Below are 18461 nucleotides of genomic sequence, written 5' to 3' on the forward strand. Positions count from 1 at the left end.
CACGGTGCATTGTAGCCCTGCACACCCCCGCGATGGATGGGCTCCCGGCCCCGCCCACCCGTCCGTGGGCGCCCCAGCTCTAGGAGGGGGTTGGCGCAGGGAGCCCCCGGAGTAGGTGTGGGGACCATCGGCTGGGAGCCGCGGCGGAGGCGGGGTCTGGAGCGGGGACATGGTGGGGGCGGAGCATCCACGTCCCGCCCCCGCCCCTGCCCAGCGCCAGCCCTAGCGCTGCGACTCTAACCTGCCGCTCAGGTTCCTCCCCGCGCCCCGCCCCGGCCACTCCGCGCGCCCCTCCCTCCTCCAGAGCCAGGCGCCGACAGACGGGCGGACGGACGCGCGGACCAGAGACCGGCGGGCGGCCAGGAGCGGGTCTGCGAGGAACAGGTGAGCGCCCCGCCGGGTCCTGGCCCCAGCGCGCCCGACCCCACCTGGCGCCCCGCGCGCTTTGGCGCAGGAGCGACCCGGGAGCCCAGCGCACGGAAGGCACACCGCCCGGGCCTCAGTTTCCCCAGGTGGCCGTGCGATGCGGGGCTCTGGTCTGGGTCTGCAGACTGGGCCGGGGCGCAGGGGGCATCGGGCAGAGGGTCTGCGCTGGGCCGGCTGGCTTCCCCTAGGCGGGTGGCCAGGAGCCCAGTCCCAACGGCCGGGCCTGCCCCGTCCGGTCCTGGGGCGGCGCCGAGCACTGAGTATGTTTGTAAGCCAGTGGCTTCTGAGTCAGCCTGTGCCTCCCAGCCCTGGGGCTCCGTGGGGGAACCCCCTCCTCCAGTGAAGAGGGTGCTGAGGGGATTCTGCCCCTTTGCTCCACCCCAAGGCTCCACACTGCCCTGCTGGGACAAGCTGAGGGCTTCTTTGGAGCCAGACACTTGCACATGCCAGCTGGCTTCCTGGGTGTCGGAGCCAGGACAAAATGCAGGGCCGGGAGAGCATCAGGTTGGGGTCAGGCTCCTGGTCAAGGTTGGGGTGTGGGGATTTCAGGGAGAAGCGGGCTGGGGGCTAAGCTGCCACATCCTGTGTGCCTCTGACCAGGCTGGGCCAGGCTGGGGCAGCCTCTGTGTGTGAGGTGCCCCTGGTGGCAGAGGAGCTGGGTAGACAGGGCTCCTGGCGATTCTGAAGTGCGCCACAGACCACCTCTGCCCCCGCCCCGGGTGTAGTCAGGCCGGGTGTGCTGGGAGGCAGGGCCCAGCTGGCTACGCCTCTGCTCCCCGCTTCTGCACCTCCCCCACGGCCCTGCCCAGGCCTGGGCCTCTCCTGGTCCCTGCCTGGTGCAGTCGGGGGCTCAGCACTCTGCCCAGCCCTGTCTCAGACCTCTCTGCCTGCCTCGGTCTCCCAAGTGCACACTCCATGCCCACCTGTTCCCCACCCACGGCTTCCCAGACCTGGGCACAGCCAGAGCCCAAGGGCCTCCCCAATTCCAGGGCCCCACCCGGCTCCCCTGGGCTTTAAGCTGACTCCTCCCCACGGTCACTCAGCTTCAAGCTGGAATTTGAACTTGGAGCTGGTCCCTCCGCCCTCCCTGACCTGCTGAGGCCTCCTCCCCCTCCACTACCTCACTGGGCACCATGCTAGTCTCTCCCTTTGCACCCGGAAAATGGCCACAGGAAAACCAAAGTGCAGTCTGGGCCCCAGGGCCCTCGGGGCCAGTGTCATCCCCACCCCAGTCAGCTGAAGACGTTGCCCTGCTGCCCACTGGAGCTGGCCTCTCAGTGGCCCCTCCCCAAGCTGCTCCTGGACCCAGGAGCCAGGGCCTGGACCCACCTTCCTGGTTGGCCCTAAGGCCCCCACCCCATCCAAGGAGCTGAAGGCCTAGTGTCACAGCCTAGCTCCCTCCCTGTGTGTGCCCACAGGCCTGGGTTTCGCCCAGGTGTGTGTGAGTATCTGGACACTTAAGCCGAGCAGCCTGGGCTCAGCCCGCCAGGAATCCCATTAAGCAAACACTCGGGCTCACCCACTGAGGTCATGAGCATTCCGGACATTCTCCACGGACAGATGGACAGAGGAATCTGGCCAAGCCCCAGACCCTCAGTGCCATGTGGGAAGGGGTGGCCTGAAGCCCCCAGACCCCTCACACCTCCAGGGAGCCCTCCCTGTAGGCAGTACCTGGTCAAACCAGAAAGTCCTGGACACTCCCTGCCCTGGATACCCACACCCCTGCTTTGTAACCCAGACCCTGGCAAACCCCGGCAAACCCCTCGACAGTGAAGCCACAGGTGGATGGCCTCACCGGTGACACTTGATGGGGGTGCGGTGTGGGCCCAGAGGTCCCCACAGGGCACAGAATCCCACAGGCTCTGCTAGCCCTCCAGAGGGTGGGCTCTGGCTGGGCTCCGGGTCCCAGCCCCCCGCCCCCACCGCAGGCTCCAGGCTCCTCCTGTGCTGCCTTTCTCCGCTGTCTGGGTCCCACCTGCCTCAGGGCCTTTGAACACACTGCTTCCTCTGACAGATGCTTCCTCCCTCTGACCCCCCTTCAGAGCCCCCAGGACACCCTCCTCTCAACCCCACCCCAGGCAGCCCTTGGAGTGGGGCCCCCTTCTGGGGGTCCCTGTGGAGGATGAGGGTCTGGGGAGACACAGGGCTGCAGCGAACACCAGCTGGGATATAGACCGGGGTGGTCCTCATGTGTCCAGAAGGCAGGGCTCTGCTCCCGGAGGACCAGACCCCTTGGGGAATCTGACCAGACCATCAGCGCTCCAGCCCCTGGGTCTGGGTGGAGGGGGGAAGTCCCAGGCCCTGTGCTGGGGGTGCCCAGGTGCCTGCCAGGCTCCAGCAAGATGTCAGCTTGGCTCTCTGTCTTCACAGGTGTGGGCCGGGCACTAAGCCCTGGACTCAGACCACACTGAGATCTGCCCTTTCACTGCCAGCCACCGTCGCGGACACCATGAGCCAACTGGGGTCTGTGAGCTGTTGCCCGGGTGCTGCCAAGTGAGCCCCTACCCCAGCCTGCTCACCCCTGACTGACCCCTACCCGCCCAGCAGTCCCCAGGGAGGGGTGTGGCAGGGGCCCCACCCTCACCAGCCCCTCCCCTGCAGTGGCAGCCTGGGCCGGTCTGACTGTGTGGCCAAGATGAGTGCCAAGGACCTGTTTGGTGAGTGAGGTCTGAGGACCAGAGGCTGCGGGAGACAGCCCCGCGGGGAGGGTCTCGCGGGCTCCCCTCCCCCTGGCTGTGCCAGGCCCCCGCCAGGGGAGATGCAGGTCAGCCCTGGGCACCCAGAGGAGGCCTCTGGGCCCTAATCAACCAACAGATGCCCAGGTCCCTGCCCAAAACTTTAGCCCCTGAATAGCCCTCCCCTCACCACGCCGGTAAGGGGAGAGGCCTTACTAATAATTCAGAGAGCATCAATATTAATCCCGCTGTGCTCTTCCCTGCAACGTGATTCTCTGGGAGGCGGGGGCTCATGCTGGACTGAGTGCCAGGTGTCTGCTTTGGGAGGGCGAGGCCGGGCCAGCCCCCACCTCCCCAGCTGAGTCCCTCCCCAAGACCCCCAGCCTAGTTTGTGCTTTTGGACACAGGGCCAAAAGGGTCTGGAAAGCAAGGAGCCCAGGGAGGGGCAGGGAGATGTCAGCTGGCAGCTCTTAGAGTTGGGGGAAACCCTGGACTGGACCCCTCCCCAGAAAAGGAGGACAAGGGGCCTCCACGGGAGGAGGCTGAGCCACCTACACCCCGCCAGGACAGACCTGCAGTCACGGTTGTGCCGTCACCACTCTGAGCTGGGGGGCCTTCCCCAGGTCCCCTGCGTGCTCTGCCAGGAGGGGCCATGACCCCCATTTCATGCCCTTGAGTCCTTCCTGGCAGCCACGAGGGGCCCACAGAGCAGTGCCCCTCACCTCCACTCTGCCCTCCTGGTGGCCCCGCCTGGGGGTCCAGTCCACTTGGACTAGGGTCTGCAGGTCCTGCCCTCTGGGGTGAGTGACCAGTGTCTCCTCGTTCAGAACAGAGGAAGAAGTACTCCAACTCCAATGTCATCATGCACGAGACCTCCCAGTACCATGTCCAGGTGAGGCGGCCCCCGGGGAGCTCCCCCAGCCCCGCACGGCCCTCCTGTCCTCTGTGCTCCAGGGTCCCCCAGCAGGTGGGAAACAGGCCCGGGGAGAAGTGGTCAGCCCAGGCTCTGATGCCCACAGCAGCCGGCTGGAGCCAGACGCTGCCCCACCCCTGTCCTGGGCTCATGCACCGTGGAGAGCCTCCCTCCGGCTGTGGGGAGCTCGCAGTCCGAGGGACACAGGATCCCTGGAGCTACGTCGGGGAGGGAAGGTGTCGGGCCGACACAGGCCTGCGAGGGCAAGCTCTGGGCGCCTCCGGCAGCCCTCGAATGGGAAGACCCAGTGGGGAGGGCCCCGAAACAGGGAAATGGATTAGGAGGGAGAGGCTGGAACAAAGACACCCCTTTTCTGAGCTTCTGCAGGGAAGTCCTTGATGGCTAATTCTGACTGAGTCTGGGAGAGTTTCAATGGGGTAATTTTAGAAAAGCTGTTGGCTCCTGAGAGCTTTTACCCTAGGTCAGTTTTAATTCACACTTAGAACTCAGAAAATATGTTTTTTAAATGACCTTCCTGCTTTTGGCAGCTGGCCGAGTTCCTGGTTCCTGGCCATCATCCAAGCCTGCAGGACAACAGGGCTGGAGATGGCTGAGGAGGGAGGAGAGGGAGGAGGGAGGAAGTTGGGGGGGCCCCGAGATGAGGAAGGTGGGGGCCCTGGACCAGGAAGGTGGGGGCTTTGAATAAGGGAGGTAAGAACTCCCTCCCCACGGAGCCCTTCACACCCACAGAGGACAAATGAGTCACTGCTTTCTGAGCTTTAGTTCTCCAACGTCTGTGACGGGTCCATCCAGACGTGGGGAGTCTCTTGCTCTGCCAGCCTGCTCAGGCTCGTGACTGCTGCTGGCTCATTGTCCAGAGGCAGCTGGGTCACCGCAGAAGGGCCAGTGAGGGGCCTTGGTGAGGGGCTGTCGGTGCCCTGGGGCCTCCCAGCCCTCCTGGGCTTTGGTCCATGCTCGCCTATGGAAGGACCCCGGCCCAGGGGCACTTCTCCTGCTCACCCAGCAGCCAGCAAGGCTGGGGAAGTGGGTGCGTTTGCCTACCCCTCCCAGATGAAGATGCTGAGGCCAAGAGAGAGGGTGAGAAGTGGGGGCAAGATGGGACCCACCCTGGCACTGGGGATGGGGGCAGTGCCGAAGCCTTGTGGTTTGTTTTTTTCACTTTTTTCTAAATTAGCACATAGTAAAGTGACATGAGGGTGGGTGACACCACCTCTGTCAGGACACAGAACAGCTCCAGTGCCCCACAGCCCCGCTGTGCCCACCCCATGAGGTTGCAGACTTCCCTACCCCGACACCTGGCAACACTGCTCAGGCCTCCAGCCTCTGGTTCTCTCTTTTTGAGAAGCCCCTAAAAATGAGTTAATATATTTTTTGTTTGGTTGGGGTTTTGGGGGGGAGGGTATAATTAGGTTTTATTTATTTATTTACCTGGAGGCACTGGGGATTGAACCCAGGACCTCGTGCATGCTCAGCACATGCCCTGTCACTGAGCTCTGCCCTCCCCCCGAGTTCATATACTTTAGAACCATCTTTGTGCTTCTGCTTCATAAACGTATTTCACAAAAACCCTGTGTGTAAAGAAGACTTCTCTAGGGCGCTGCGACCTCCACCAGCTGCGCCCCCAGCGTGTGTCCACGCGCGTGCCTCCACGCGCCTTACTGAACGACAGGGGTCCTTCTCGTGCAGGTGAAGGTGCACGGATTCGACATACCTTCTCCCACTCTGGCTTGTTGATTCCCGTGCGTAATGTGTCTGGGTGAGCAGAGACGTTTAACTTTGATGACGTCCGATCACATCCATGTTTCTCTTTTATGGTCAGGATTTCTTTGGGTTTTGGAGGGTGTTTGTACTTTGGCCATTGCTGGGCCCAAGGCTCTGAAGCTTTCTTCCTGCGTTTTCTCCTAGATGCTTCGTTGTTCAGGCTGTTACACCCAGGCCTGTCACCTATGTCAAATTCATTTTTAGGCGTGAGACTCAAGGCTGACGTCCCCATAGGAATGTGCAGTCTAGCAAAAGACTTTCCTTCCCACATTGAATGACTTTGGTGCCTTAGTCAAAAATCGATTAATTGGACACGAATGGGTGTACTCCTGGACTCTCTGTTTCATTCTCTTTCACTCATTGTAGCTTATTAGGTTTCTTGAAATCAGGCTACTTTCTTCTTTTTCTTCAAGATTTTTGTGACTGTTTTAAGTTCTCTGGACTCGCATTTACATTTTAGAATCAAAGTATCCATTTCTATCCTCAAAAAAAGCCTGCTAGAATTTTGGTTTTGGTTTAGGTCCAGGGAGAATTGACATCTTAAAGATGTCGCATCCGTGAACATGGTACCTCTCCACTTACTAGGTCTTCTCTGATTTCTCTCAGAACTTTTTTGTGATTTTCACCATAGAGGGCTTGCAAATACTTCTTAAAATATTCCTTAGGTGTTTGGTTTTTACATACTGTTGTAAATGGCACTTTTTTTTTTTAATTTTTTGGTTGCTTTTTCTTCTCTTTTTTTGGTGTCGTTTTTCAGTTTCCATTTTTCAGCTGTCGGCTGCTAGGACTTGTTTTGTACGACTGGATTTCTGTGTAGTGAACAAGTATCCTGAAACCTTGCTGAATCGATTTATTTCTTCAGTGACTTGCTTGTAGGTGCGCTGGATTTTCTGTGTACACAATCACGTCTGAAAACACCTTACTGAATGTCTTATCCTTTGCCACTTGGCTTTTCTTGCTTCACTGCCCTGGCCAGAACCACCAGGAGATGCTCAGTAGAAGTAACGACAGTGGACGCCCTGGCCTGGGTCCAGTCTTGGAAGAAAGTGTTCGGTATTCCCCGCTGTATACGCTGTGTGTTTCTGTAGACACCCTTTAGCAGGGTGGGCAAGTTCCTTTCCATTCTTGGTTTGCTCAGAGCTTTTGTCATGAAAGGTGTTGAATTTTGTCGAACACTTTCTCCGAATCTACTGAGATGTATTTACTGTTGCTAATGTGGTGAACCCATCGCACTGACTTGTCTTTAATGTTGAAGCAGTATTGCACTTCTGGGATAAACCTCATTTAATTATGATGTATGATCCTTTTTATGTGTTGACAAAACTTACTTGCTAATGTTTTGTTAGGGATTTTTTGCATTAATATTTATTAGAGATTTTGGTCTTTACTTTTCTTTTCCTGCAAAGCCCTTGGCAGTTTTGAAATCAGAGGTAGCCCTGTGAAGTGCATGGAGAATGTTCCCTACTGCTCTGTCTTCAGGAGGAGCTAACGGAAGATTGCTACGAGCTCTTCCCTAAGGATCTGTTAGGGTTCACTTGTGAGGCCCTCTGAGTGTGGGGCTTCATTGTGGGGAGCCTTTTTAAATTATGGATTCACTCTAATGCCTGTAGTCTGCAGTGACGCCCCCTCTTTCCTTTGTGTTACTGACACGTTGTGTTTTCTGTGTTCTTTACGTCTTGCTAGGGGGTTATCAATTTCATCAGTCTTTTCAGAACCAACCTTTGAGCTTTGTTGATTTTGCTCTGCTGTTTGTGTGTTTTACTAGTTTGTTGGTTTCCACGCTTAGTGTCCTTCCTTCCGCTTTCTCTGGGCTTTGTTTGATTGTCTTTTCCTGGTTTCTTTAGAGGAATGAACGCTTAGATCACTCACATTAGGTCTTTCTTCTTCTCCAGCTTACTCGTAAAAGCTGTGAAGCTCCCTCCAAGAACCCCTTTAGCTGTCTGCCACCAGTTTTGATGTGCATGTTTTTACGATCGTTCAGCTCAGAATACTTTCTAATAGTCCTTGTGCCTCCTTTGACCCACAGACTCTTTAGATTGTTCTTCTTTTTAGGCATTTAACCATGTAAACACTTACAGCTATAAATTTCCCCTTTGCACTGCTTTTCCCGCGTCCTGTACGTTTCAGTATGCCGTATTTCTATTTTCATTCGTCTCTGGGTATTTTATTTCCCTTGTCATTTCTTCTTTCATTCATTCATTGTTTAATTTCAAGTGTTGTTGACAAATGCTGAGTGTTTCACGAGTGTTTTGTTTGATTTCTACAGAATTGGACCCACGAGTTTTTAGAAGTGTGCTGTTTAATTTCTAACGACTGGAGGGTTTCGTGGCTGTCATTCTGCTGCTGGCTTCTGCTTGAATCCGTTCCGGTTGGAGCATGTGCTCAGCGGGCTCAGTCACGTGGGGTGCACGGGCAGCATGGTTTGGGTGGTTTGCTTGTGCTGTGCTTTGCTAAGAATGTGCCTCATGCAGACAGACCCGCTGCCTGATGACCGCAGCCTGTTTCCGCCCACGCTTTCTAACCTGCTGGTGGACATGCAGGTTGGCCTCCAGCAGCTCTGCAGGGAGCAGCCGTGAGCCTGTGCCACACTCTACACCTGAGCAGGCGGCCTGGGCGGGATTGTAAGAGGAAAGGGGCACGCCATCCCAGTGTCATGGCTCCTCCCCAGGTGGCTGGGCCAGCGCCCAGCACGGGCTCCCACTTCCCCACCCCTTAACCCTCCAGTGTAGCCCACAGGGGCTTGCGGCAGAGTGGGTGAAAATCTCAGTGGCTGACACGTTCCTAAAGTGATAGTCTCACAGTTTCAATCTGCAGTTCCTTTATTGAGTCTATGTACAGTTTTCTATATTAAAAAGTTACCAGGGGGAGGGTTAGCTCACTGGTAAAACATGTGCCCAGCATGCAAGAGGTCCTGGGCTTCATCCCCAGCACCTCTTCTAACTAAGTAAATAAACCCAGTTACCGCCTCCTCCCAAAAGGAGACAGAAAAAGTTACTGAGATTTATTTTCCCGTAGACTCTTTGTTTATAGCTTTTGCCAATTTTTTCTGTTGGGGTTAACTTTTTACTATTTACACATTCTTTCATTACATATTAATTTATTGTTGGTATCCTTAATTATTAAAAATAGAGTAGAGCTTTTTTTTCTAACGGGGGTGCTGAGGATTGAACCAGGACCTCGTGCGTGCTGAGCACACTCTACCCCTGAGCTCTAACCTCCCCCACAAAACAGAGCTTTTAACAGAGTCAGAACTGGCACCGTCGTGCTCACTGGTAGTTTTCTATATTAAGAAGATTAGCTTACATTGCGTCTGTTATATCTGCTATTGTATCTGTGTTTTCCCACTTTTTTTTATCTTTGTATATGGTGTTTTTTCTCAGCAGAGATTTTCTTCGTTAAGTCAACTGTGGTCTCATCTTTCGAGTGTCTGGCTTTTCCTCCTTGCTTAGCAAAGTCCCCAGGGAAGAAGGCCTTTCTGAGGTCATCAGAAACCACCCAGTATTTCCTTCCAGCACTTTCATGGGTCCGCCTTTGCGGTCAAATCTCCACTGTCTGGAGTTTACGTTAGTGCCTATCCAGCCGTCCCAGCCTTGTTGACTGAACTCAGCAGCGGTCGGGACAGACACACAAGGGGTCCTGGAAGGAGGAGGGCCTGAGCCAGGCTTGGAGACAGAGGAGAGGGCACTGGGACGGGCAGGGCTGGCCCCCGTGGACTGTGGGCCCGGCACTGGGGATTCGGCAGCTAAAACAACAAAGAAGCATGTCACATTAAGTCCAATTGTGATAAATAAAAAAAGCAGGTCAGGGACGTGGTGACAGAGATGCTTTGGCTGGGCGGTCAGGGGGCAGCATCCGAGCAGAATCCAGAAGGAAGAATGAGCAGAGATGGCACATGCCAAGGCCCTGCCGGAAGCCCGCGCCAGGGCTGCTGGGGGAGCGGGGCGCCCAGCAAGGAGATGGGCGGGGCACATCCATGGCCCCCACAGAATCCACCAAGGAGAGCAGAGGACCCCCAAAGGTGGCGCTTTGTCTATCCAGACCCCCAGGGAAGGGACGTTCCCCTCGGACCCCAGGGCACAGCCCCTTGGCCCTGGCTCCTGGCACCAGGAGGGCTGTGCCCAGGGTGACCCCCCACTGCCCGCCCCAGCACTTGGCCACATTCATCATGGACAAGACGGAGGCCATCGTGTCTGTGGAAGACGCCATCCGGAAGCTGGTGCAGCTGAGCTCCAAGGAGAAGATCTGGACGCAGGAGATGCTGCTGCGGGTCAATGACCAGTCGCTGCGGCTGCTGGACATCGAGTCCCAGGTACGGTGGCGGCAGGAGGGAGGGCGAGCGCAGTCCTGCAAGGCGGGCGGGGCTCTGACCCAGACGCACCCTGGGCCTCCCTGTGGGAGCGGGACGAGGGCAGAGGGCAGGGGGACCTGGCAGGGCCCGGAGTCCAGAGAGGCCACGTCACACGGGGCCACGGCCGCCTCCCCAAGAGCCTCTCCGCCGGCTGAACTGAGGCAGGGCCTCGCTGTGTGACCCTTCCCGTGGAGGCCGGGCCTGTGTCTGTGTCCAGGCTGTGCCCTACTTCTGTGCTGTATCCCTGGCACGAACATCCCAGGCCAGGCCTGCAGGTCAGCCCGGGCCCCTCCTCGGGTCCTTCCCGGGCCCGTGGCTGTGAGCCCACAGCCGAGCCCGGGTCAGGTGCGCATGTCCTGCAGGAGGAGCTGGAGAACTTCCCGCTGCCGACGGTGCGGCACACCCAGACGGTGCTGAACCAGCTGCGCTACCCGTCTGTGCTGCTGCTCGTGTGCCAGGACTCGGAGCAGACCAAGCCCGACGTGCACTTCTTCCACTGCGACGAGGTGGAGGTGAGGGGGCTGCGGCAGGCGGGCGGGGGGCACCCCACGTCCGCAGAGCCAGCCTGATGCCCCGTCCCCCCAGGCCGAGCTGGTCCACGAGGACATCGAGAGCGCGCTGGCCGACTGCCGGCTGGGGAAGAAGATGCGGCCGCAGACCCTCAAGTAGGGGCGTGGGTTACAGGGGCGGGTGGGGAGGGGCCAGGCTGGGGCTGCACTGGGCTGAGCGGCCCTTCCTCCCATGTCAGGGGCCACCAGGAGAAGCTCCGGCAGCGGCAGTCGGTCCTGCCTCCCCCTCAGGGCCCGGCCCCCATCCCCTTCCAGCGCTACGGCGGGGACTCCCCTTCCACCAAGAACCGAGTGGGCCTGTCGGTGCCACTCAGCGAACCAGGTGGGCCAGGGGGCTGGGCTGGGGCTGCAGGCAGGGTCTGAGGCGGTGGGCTCAGTCAGCAGCAGCTCTGCCTCCCCATCCAGGCTTCCGCCGCCGGGAGTCGCTGGAGGAGGAACCACGGGCCCTGCTGGCTCAGAGGATAGAGAAGGAGACGGTGGGTCTGGGCCCCTATGGCGCCCCCAGGGGCCAGGGCAGCACGTGGGGGTGTCTCTGCAGCAGGCAGGGGCGCCCGAGGCTGACCCCATCCTACTCTGACCCCAGCAAATCCTCAACTGTGGCCTGGACGACATTGAGTGGTTCGTGGCCCGGCTGCAGAAGGCCGCTGAGGCTTTCAAGCAGCTGAACCAGCGGAAGAAGGGCAAGAAGAAGGGGAAGAAGGGGCCAGCAGGTGCGGGCACTGCTCCGGGCCCTGGGCAGGGGGTGGACAGCGGGGCGGACAGAGGAGTGGGGTTGGGGACGGGTGGGTGGCCCCTGAGCCGGGGCAGGTCCGGTCAGAGCAAAGGAGTGGCAGCAGATTGAGGCCAGACCCACCGGGCGCAGACGGCCCGCCAGGCTCACCCCACCTCCTCCTGTACAGAGGGCGTCCTCACACTGCGGGCACGGCCCCCCTCTGAGGCCGAGTTTGTTGACTGCTTCCAGAAAATCAAGCTGGCCATCAACCTGCTCGTGAGTGCAGAGGCTGCCCCGCTGCTCTGTGCTGACACTGGGGGAGGGGGGTCCCTGCTTGTCCCCAGCTCCACCCCCATCTGTCTGCCTGCTCCCCACCCCCAGGCCAAGCTGCAGAAGCACATCCAGAACCCCAGTGCGGCAGAGCTGGTGCACTTCCTCTTCGGGCCTCTGGACCTGGTGCCTGGGGCTGGGGGGAGGGAGTGGGGGCCAGCGGTGGGGGAAGCAAGTGCTCACCTTTGGCAGGTGGCTGGGGCCGGCGTCCACACTCCAAGTGGTGGGCGCAGTGGGCCAGCCTGTGGTGCTGCAGGTGGGGGGTGGGCCCCTCTGACCCGCCCTGTGCCCCAGATCGTCAGCACCTGTGGTGGCCCAGACATCGCTCGCTCCGTCTCCAGCCCTTTGCTCTCCCGTGACGCCGTGGGCTTCCTGCGCGGCCACCTAGTCCCCAAGGAGATGGCGCTGTGGGAGTCCCTGGGGGAGACCTGGACACGACCCCGGTAGGGCAGCGAGTGGCACGAGGAGCACACAAGGATGGGATGGGGGTCCTAGGCGGGGCCAGCCCTGGTGGTGGGCTCGGCTGACCCAGGTCCTCCTACCCCAGCTCCGAGTGGCCACGGGAGCCGCAGGTGCTCCCCTACATGCCCAAGTTCCACAGCGGCTGGGAGCCGCCCCTGGACGTGCTGCAGGAGGCTCCCTGGGAGGTGGAGGGGCTGGCGTCCGCCCCCAGTGAGGAGGTCAGAGCACCTGCAGCCCCACCCCTCTCCACCTCTGTGCCCCCTGCCCTCGAGGCCCTGACATTGCCTGACACACCCAGCCCACGTGGTCACTTTCCCACAGCCAACTCCAGTGAGCCGGCAGTCCTTTCGAAACTCCCTGAAGCACGGCCTCATATCTGAGCCCACAGCGCCAGGAGACGTCCTCTCCCAGGTCAGCTCCCCGCATGCTCACAGGTAAGCTCTCCTCCGCTCACCCCTCAATTCCAAGGCTCGGCTACAGGTACGCTGCCACCAGGTGGCGGCAGATGCCTTGTTCTCAACGTGTCAAAATCACATTTTCCACACTAGGGCCAGGTTTCTTTTCAACTCTGCTGTGTACAGGTGTGGGGAAAACGTCAAAAGCGCCCGTAAATCCGCTGCCCTGATGCGCCATCTCTTCCGGCACCTCCATATTTGTGCTTTAGAGTCCTGGTTAGGAATCTACTGAACCGCTGAACTGAAGTGGCCTCACCAATGCTTGTCACCCTGTTGGGGCTGATTCAGGTGCAGCCTCAGAGCCAGAGGAGGAGCCGGAGGGTCTGGGCTGGAACAGCCGCCCCCACTCCCTTCACACGCACTTTCACAGACACGTCCCACAATCCTGGGCCCAGGGGAGTCCCTATCCGTCCTCACCTCCCCTGTTTCTTTCTGTTCTCAATCCTGGCCCAGGATTTGAAACCTGGCCAGACCCCAGGATCAGTTTCAGGAGAGGAGGGGCTGGAATTCCTGTTTTAAACCAGCGTGCCCCTCCCTCTGCCCTAAGTCACCAGCCTGATACCCCTGTTCCCTGGCCTGGGCCACCTTTTACCTCCAGCCCCTAGCGGGTTCCCCCTGGCCCATCCTGACACAGCCCCCAGACAGAGCTCCAGGGGCCACCTCAGGCTCAGCCCCCAACACCCCCTCCCCGGGGTCCCAAGGCCTGAGCCTGGAGAGGGAGCCGCCCTCATGGTTAGGGGTCAGACTGACTAGGAGGGATGGCCCAGCCCAGGCGGCAGCCACAGGCCTGCTCCATGTGGGAGCTGGGACACCCCATGACCCCGCAGCTCATGGGTGGTCCTCCGCCGTGTGTGCCTGGGCACTGTCTGCAGTGCTGGAAGGGCTGTGACTGAAAGCATCCGGCCCTCCCTCGATGGGCAGCTGCTTTCCAGGGACAGCCTGTCGTTCCTCCGTTACATGCCTGGCCGTGGGTCCCCAGTGGGGCTGGGCCTGGAGGCCCCTGAGGTGGCCTGGGCAGGGGCGGGCCCTGCCGCGCCCACGGGCGCCCACGTCCCACCCACCTCTGCTGCCCCCCCCATGCAGGGGCCCCAGACGCAACGAGGCTGTCACAGTTTCTGCTCCCGGCTGACAGTGCAGCCTCCCTCCACTGCAGAACCAGAGGCAGGACCTGGGAAGCTGCTGCCCCCGGCCCTGTGCCAGGCCCAGCCCTGGGCCTCAGCCATCCCATTCCACACAGGGGCTACGAACCCACGCCGGCCATGGCCAAGTATGTCAAGGTCCTGTATGACTTCACAGCCCGCAATGCCAACGAGCTGTCAGTGCTGAAAGACGAAGTCCTGGAGGTGAGGAGGGGTCCGGGGATGGGGGGAGAGCCAGGGGAGGCCTGACCCCAGGGCTGCAATCTAGGACTGCAGCCTGGTGCCCACCCAACACAGCCTGGCTGAGGGGCCTCCGTGTCTTGGGGATCTCGGAGGGGGCTCAGGGACCCCTGCACTGGGCTCAGGCTGGAGGGTGGGCCCTCTCTGTGCCAAGGGGGTCCCCCCAACCCAGCAGGGGCTCATCATTTATGTTCACCCTGGGGGGAACGCTCGGGGGCACCATCTGTGTTGGGTGACCATCCCTGAATCCAGGCCACTCACAGTGGGAGGGAAAGTGGAGCAGCTGCGGGCAGGTGGGGGGGTGGTGATCCAGATCCACAACCAGGCCGGAGGCTCAGGACGCTGCTAGAGGGGGTGGAGGGAAGGGGGCCCCCATAGGTGGGATGGGAGGCCAGGTGGGCCAGGGGCACCTGGAGGGGGTGTGACCATCACACTAGGACTAGAGGGGACAGGCTCAGGGGAGACTCTTGGAACTCTCTCTGGCTTGTCTGTAAAGGGGGGCTCACACTGGTGGTCCCAGCACCCTGCAGTGGTGCCTATGGCTGGAGGAGGGTGGGGAGCTGTGGGTCGAGGGTGATGGTGGGCTGTGGCCCCTACAGGTGCTGGAAGACAGCCACCAGTGGTGGAAGCTTCGAAATCGCAGTGGCCAGGCAGGCTATGTGCCCGGCAACATCCTGGCTGAGATCCGGCCGGAGGATGCCCCCCTCGAGCAGGTGAGGGGGAGTCTGCTCTGTCCCACTGCAGGGTCAGGCCAGGTGGCTGGCGTGGTGAGAAGGGACAGGAAAGACCCAGCCCTGAGCCTGGACTCTGCTGCAGGGGCTGGTGTCGTGGCTCCGGGGGTCTGGGCCAGGACTAGGAAGGGCTGGCCCACCTACCATGTGGGAGCTGGGGCAGATCCTGGGAGGTGGAGGTGGGGGAGGAGAGGTGGGGAGGGGTGCCTCCCATTCTCCTTACTCCAGCCCTGTGGGGGGGGGGGGTGGTCAAGGCCGTGAGGGGTGGTGATGAGCTGAGCCTAACGGCACCTCCCAACCTTGCTCTTCCCCGCACCCCTGCAGGCCAGTCTGAAATACTGGGGTCCCTCCAGCCCAACCCACAAGCTGCCCCCAAGCTTCGCTGGGAACAAAGACGGTGAGGGATGGGGGCCGCCAGACCCCTGCAGACAAAGGGCCCAGAGCCAGCTGGGGGGTGGGGGAGGGGAGCCCTGGGGTCCGTGCACTGCGGAGCCTGAGCCGCCGGCGCCCCGCCTGCCCGCCCGCCTCTTAGAGCTGATCCACCACATGGACGAGGTCAACGACGAGCTGGTCAAGAAGATCAGCCACATCAAGGCGCAGGCGCAGCCGCAGAGGCACTTCCGCGTGGAGCGCAGCCAGCCGGTGCACCTGCCGCTCACCTACGAGTCCGGCCCCGGCGAGGTCCGTGCCTGGCTGGAAGCCAAGGCCTTCAGCGCGCGGTGAGCCGGCCGCCCAGGGCGGGCAGGGGGCCACAGGTGGGGGCGACGAGGCCGCCGCGCCCCCGGCCAGGCTCACACCACCACCTTCCTCCTGCCTGCAGGGTCGTGGAGAACCTGGGCGTCCTGACGGGGCCCCAGCTCTTCTCCCTCAACAAAGACGAGCTGCGGAAGGTGTGCGGGGACGAGGGCGTCCGCGTGTACAGCCAGCTCTCCGTGCAGAAGGCCGTCCTGGAGGTGAGCCGGCCGTCCCCCCAACCCCGCCCCGGGCTCTCGGGGAAGGGGGCCGGCGGGACCCTGACCGCAGCGGCCGGCCCCTTCCCCTCCCGCCCCAGAAGCAGCAAGGCGGGTCCGAGCTGGAGGAGCTCGTGAGCAAGTTCCATTCCAAGAGCCAGAGGCGGGCAGAAGAAGACAGCTAGGCTGCCGCGGGGCCGCCCCACCTGCGGAGGCGTTGCTTCGGTGCCTGCCGTGTTCTGGGACCGTGGACACGGGTGGAGAGTGGTGCGGGCTGGGGGCCGGCTCTCCCACCTCCTGGCAGGTGGGGCCTGTCCTCAGGCTCAGCGACGCCCCAGCCCACCCTCCCTACCCAACCCTGAGGCCCACCTCAGCCAAACGTGCCACCAGGAGGTGCTGGGCCCTCTTGCACCTGCCCCCTGAGGCCAGAGCTGTGGCCGTTCCAGACCTGGCCCAGGCCTTCCCCACACCTCTCCCCGAGGCCGCAGGACCTGCCAGGAAGGGCAGGGACTTTTCTTCTGGCCGCCTCCATCCACACGGGGGTTCCTCCTGGCACTTATCGTCCCACCCATGACGGCCGCTCACTTCTGCAGCCACCTGCACCCAACTGCACCCCTACCCCTCTGGACGGACGCCCACTGCCCTTCTGGTCAGCCGCCTAGCCACCCTTGGCTCTGAGCTGGCCAGGCTGGTGACTCCTGCCCTCAGACGTTGCCCACAGCACCCCCCAGTGCACTGCTCCCCAGGGTGGCCCTGGGGTGCTCCAGGCCCCCCTGGGGTGGGTGCACGCTGTGCTCCCCTTACCGTTTCGAGAGGATGGACTGAACACCTCTCACCCAAGTCCTGGTCTTAGGCACCCCTCACCCCCACCCCACCACTGCCCCCACCGCCTCATCAGAGTCCAGGAACTTTCTCTGACCAAGCCTCAGACCAGCCTCGCCTGGCACGCTGTGCGGGAGGCAGGGTGGGAGTGTCTCGAAGCCATGGACTCTGCGGGCCACACTTGAGAGGTGAGAGGTGGCCGAGGCTCAGAGTCCATGTCATTAAACCATCTGAGCCTCCAGCTGCCCTTTGTCTGTCTTCTGGAGGTGGGGGTGGGGTCACTGTGGGTTCTGGAACCACCTGAGGTTGCACCCTTTGGAAGAGCTACAGGGCCGAGGCCAGGCCATGGACCCAGGAGATCCTCCCCTCCACACCTATCCCAGAGGGCCCAGAGGACGTTCCGGGGAAGTCAGGGCCGAGAGGGCTCCCCTGCTCACTCTGTTTGCGTTGTTCTCCCAGGCCAGATGTGCAGAAGGCCCGAGTGGGAGTGGTGGAGACCGGGTCTGCCAAACCTCCAGGCGGGCCGGGGAGTGGGCATGAGTCAGAGGGGCAAGGCCGAAACCAGATTTAGAGAGCTAAGCCCCAAGTGTGAGGGAGGTGCCCCAGGAAGGACGTGGGGCCTGTGGGGCCGGGCAGGCGGTGGGCGGGGCTGGGGTCGGTGCAGGAGCAGAGGGGTCCCCGAGCACACGGTGGGCTGCACCCTACTTCTTGCAGGCACCTGACCACTTGGCCAGGGTCTCTGAGCCCCCCAGACCCTGCCCTTGGAGAAGGCCTCTGGCACCCTCTGCTGGTGGCTCTGTGTACTGTGGTGTGCAGTGGCCAGGGTGGAGGCGTCTTGACCTGTGTATTCCCAGAGTGGCCGGTGGACCAACCCTGGCTCAGGGAGTCTGGAGGGCTTGGTTCTGGAGTCTCCACCCGATGGGCGGGAGCAACCACAGGAAGCGCAGACACAGGGCAGGCTCTGCCTTTCGGGGGGGATATGGGGTGCCTCTTTCTTGCTAGTCGAGCCCTGAGCCAGGCCCGGTCCCCAGACTCAGAAGCAGGGCTCAGTCAAGGGGAACTGGGTGTGTCTGATGCCCTCTGGGCCACACCAAGACTTGACCGCCATACCCCCTGGGAGAGGAGCAACGGATACCCTGACCAGGCAGCCTCCCCACCCTGCTTGGTGGAGCCCCTCGCTCAGAGTAGGGGTGGGCACCCCAGCTCCTCCTGCTCCAAAGGAGGCCTCTCCTGGCCCAGGGGTACCCAAACCAGCACTGGAGGTCAGAGGGCAGCCCCCACCTGCCCACCCTCTGCCCCCACCCAGCAGGGCTCCATCTTCAGCGGGGGGTCTGGGCTTTGGGGAGCCTGCCTCTGAGCTGGGCCACTTATCTTTTGCGAGCCCCAGGACCTCCACTTGCTTTCTTCTCACCCCTCCCTCCCCTCCTCCAGTCCATCCACAGGCCACCTCCTGCTTTGTCCCCCTTTGTGTGCCCCACCGTGCTTCCTGGACAGCCTGAGGAGAGCCCAGCCCCCTGTACCCCCAGGGCCCCAGGCCGGCTTCCACTACGCCAGAGCTGCTGGTCCTGGGGGTCCCCGGCCTCGCCCATCTACTCAGGCCTTGGCCTTCCCCGCTGACTGCTGGGCCCCTCCCAAGAGCAGGCAGCCCTGGGCAGCCCCAGTCACACAGCTGTCAGGGCAGGTGTGCCGAGTCACTCTGCGCCCCAGCCCAGGGCATCACCATCCAGGGCCCCAGGTTAGGGGTGCCTGAGCACCACCTTCCCTGGAGCCCCGGGGATGTTAGTGTCCGTGAGGTAGACAGAGAGGGGCCAGGTCGCCTGCCGGAGCCCAGGGTGGGGCAGGGCCTGGCTTCAGTGCAGTTTGGCCCGATCTGTGTCCTAGCCACTCACCTCCCCACTTCCCACTCC

The 18461-nt window shown here is 61.4% G+C and overlaps 1 protein-coding gene across 2 annotated transcripts; it reads left to right on the forward strand.

The window, feature by feature from the left end:
* Positions 1–233: 233 nt before the first annotated feature.
* On the forward strand, positions 234–16795 carry EPS8L2 (EPS8 signaling adaptor L2). Of its 2 annotated transcripts, none has more exons than XM_074371321.1 (21): positions 234–384; positions 2797–2889; positions 3028–3083; positions 3929–3993; positions 9944–10105; positions 10507–10656; positions 10730–10809; positions 10893–11035; positions 11119–11189; positions 11297–11423; positions 11613–11701; positions 11807–11881; positions 12050–12198; positions 12303–12435; positions 12539–12651; positions 13910–14015; positions 14651–14764; positions 15107–15179; positions 15315–15501; positions 15603–15735; positions 15834–16795. In XM_074371321.1, exons 2-21 carry the CDS (start codon positions 2876–2878, stop codon positions 15915–15917), a joined length of 2124 nt encoding a protein of 707 aa, XP_074227422.1. In that variant the 5' UTR covers positions 234–384; positions 2797–2875; the 3' UTR covers positions 15918–16795. The 2 variants fall into 2 exon arrangements, with proteins under 2 accessions (XP_074227422.1, XP_074227423.1); XM_074371322.1 differs by having other exon boundaries at positions 236–384; positions 2797–2919.
* Positions 16796–18461: the final 1666 nt, after the last annotated feature.

This window comes from Camelus bactrianus, chromosome 10, assembly GCF_048773025.1.
Source record: "Camelus bactrianus isolate YW-2024 breed Bactrian camel chromosome 10, ASM4877302v1, whole genome shotgun sequence".
Classification (NCBI taxonomy): Eukaryota; Metazoa; Chordata; class Mammalia; order Artiodactyla; family Camelidae; genus Camelus; species Camelus bactrianus.

Coding starts and splice junctions, on each gene's coding strand:
- EPS8L2 (XM_074371322.1), top strand. CDS start 2,876: ATGAGCCAACTGGGGTCTGTGAGCTGTTGCCCGGGTGCTGCCAA. Junction 11,036..11,118: donor GGTGCCACTCAGCGAACCAG/GTGGGCCAGGGG, acceptor CTCCCCATCCAG/GCTTCCGCCGCCGGGAGTCG. Junction 15,502..15,602: donor GCCAAGGCCTTCAGCGCGCG/GTGAGCCGGCCG, acceptor TCCTGCCTGCAG/GGTCGTGGAGAACCTGGGCG.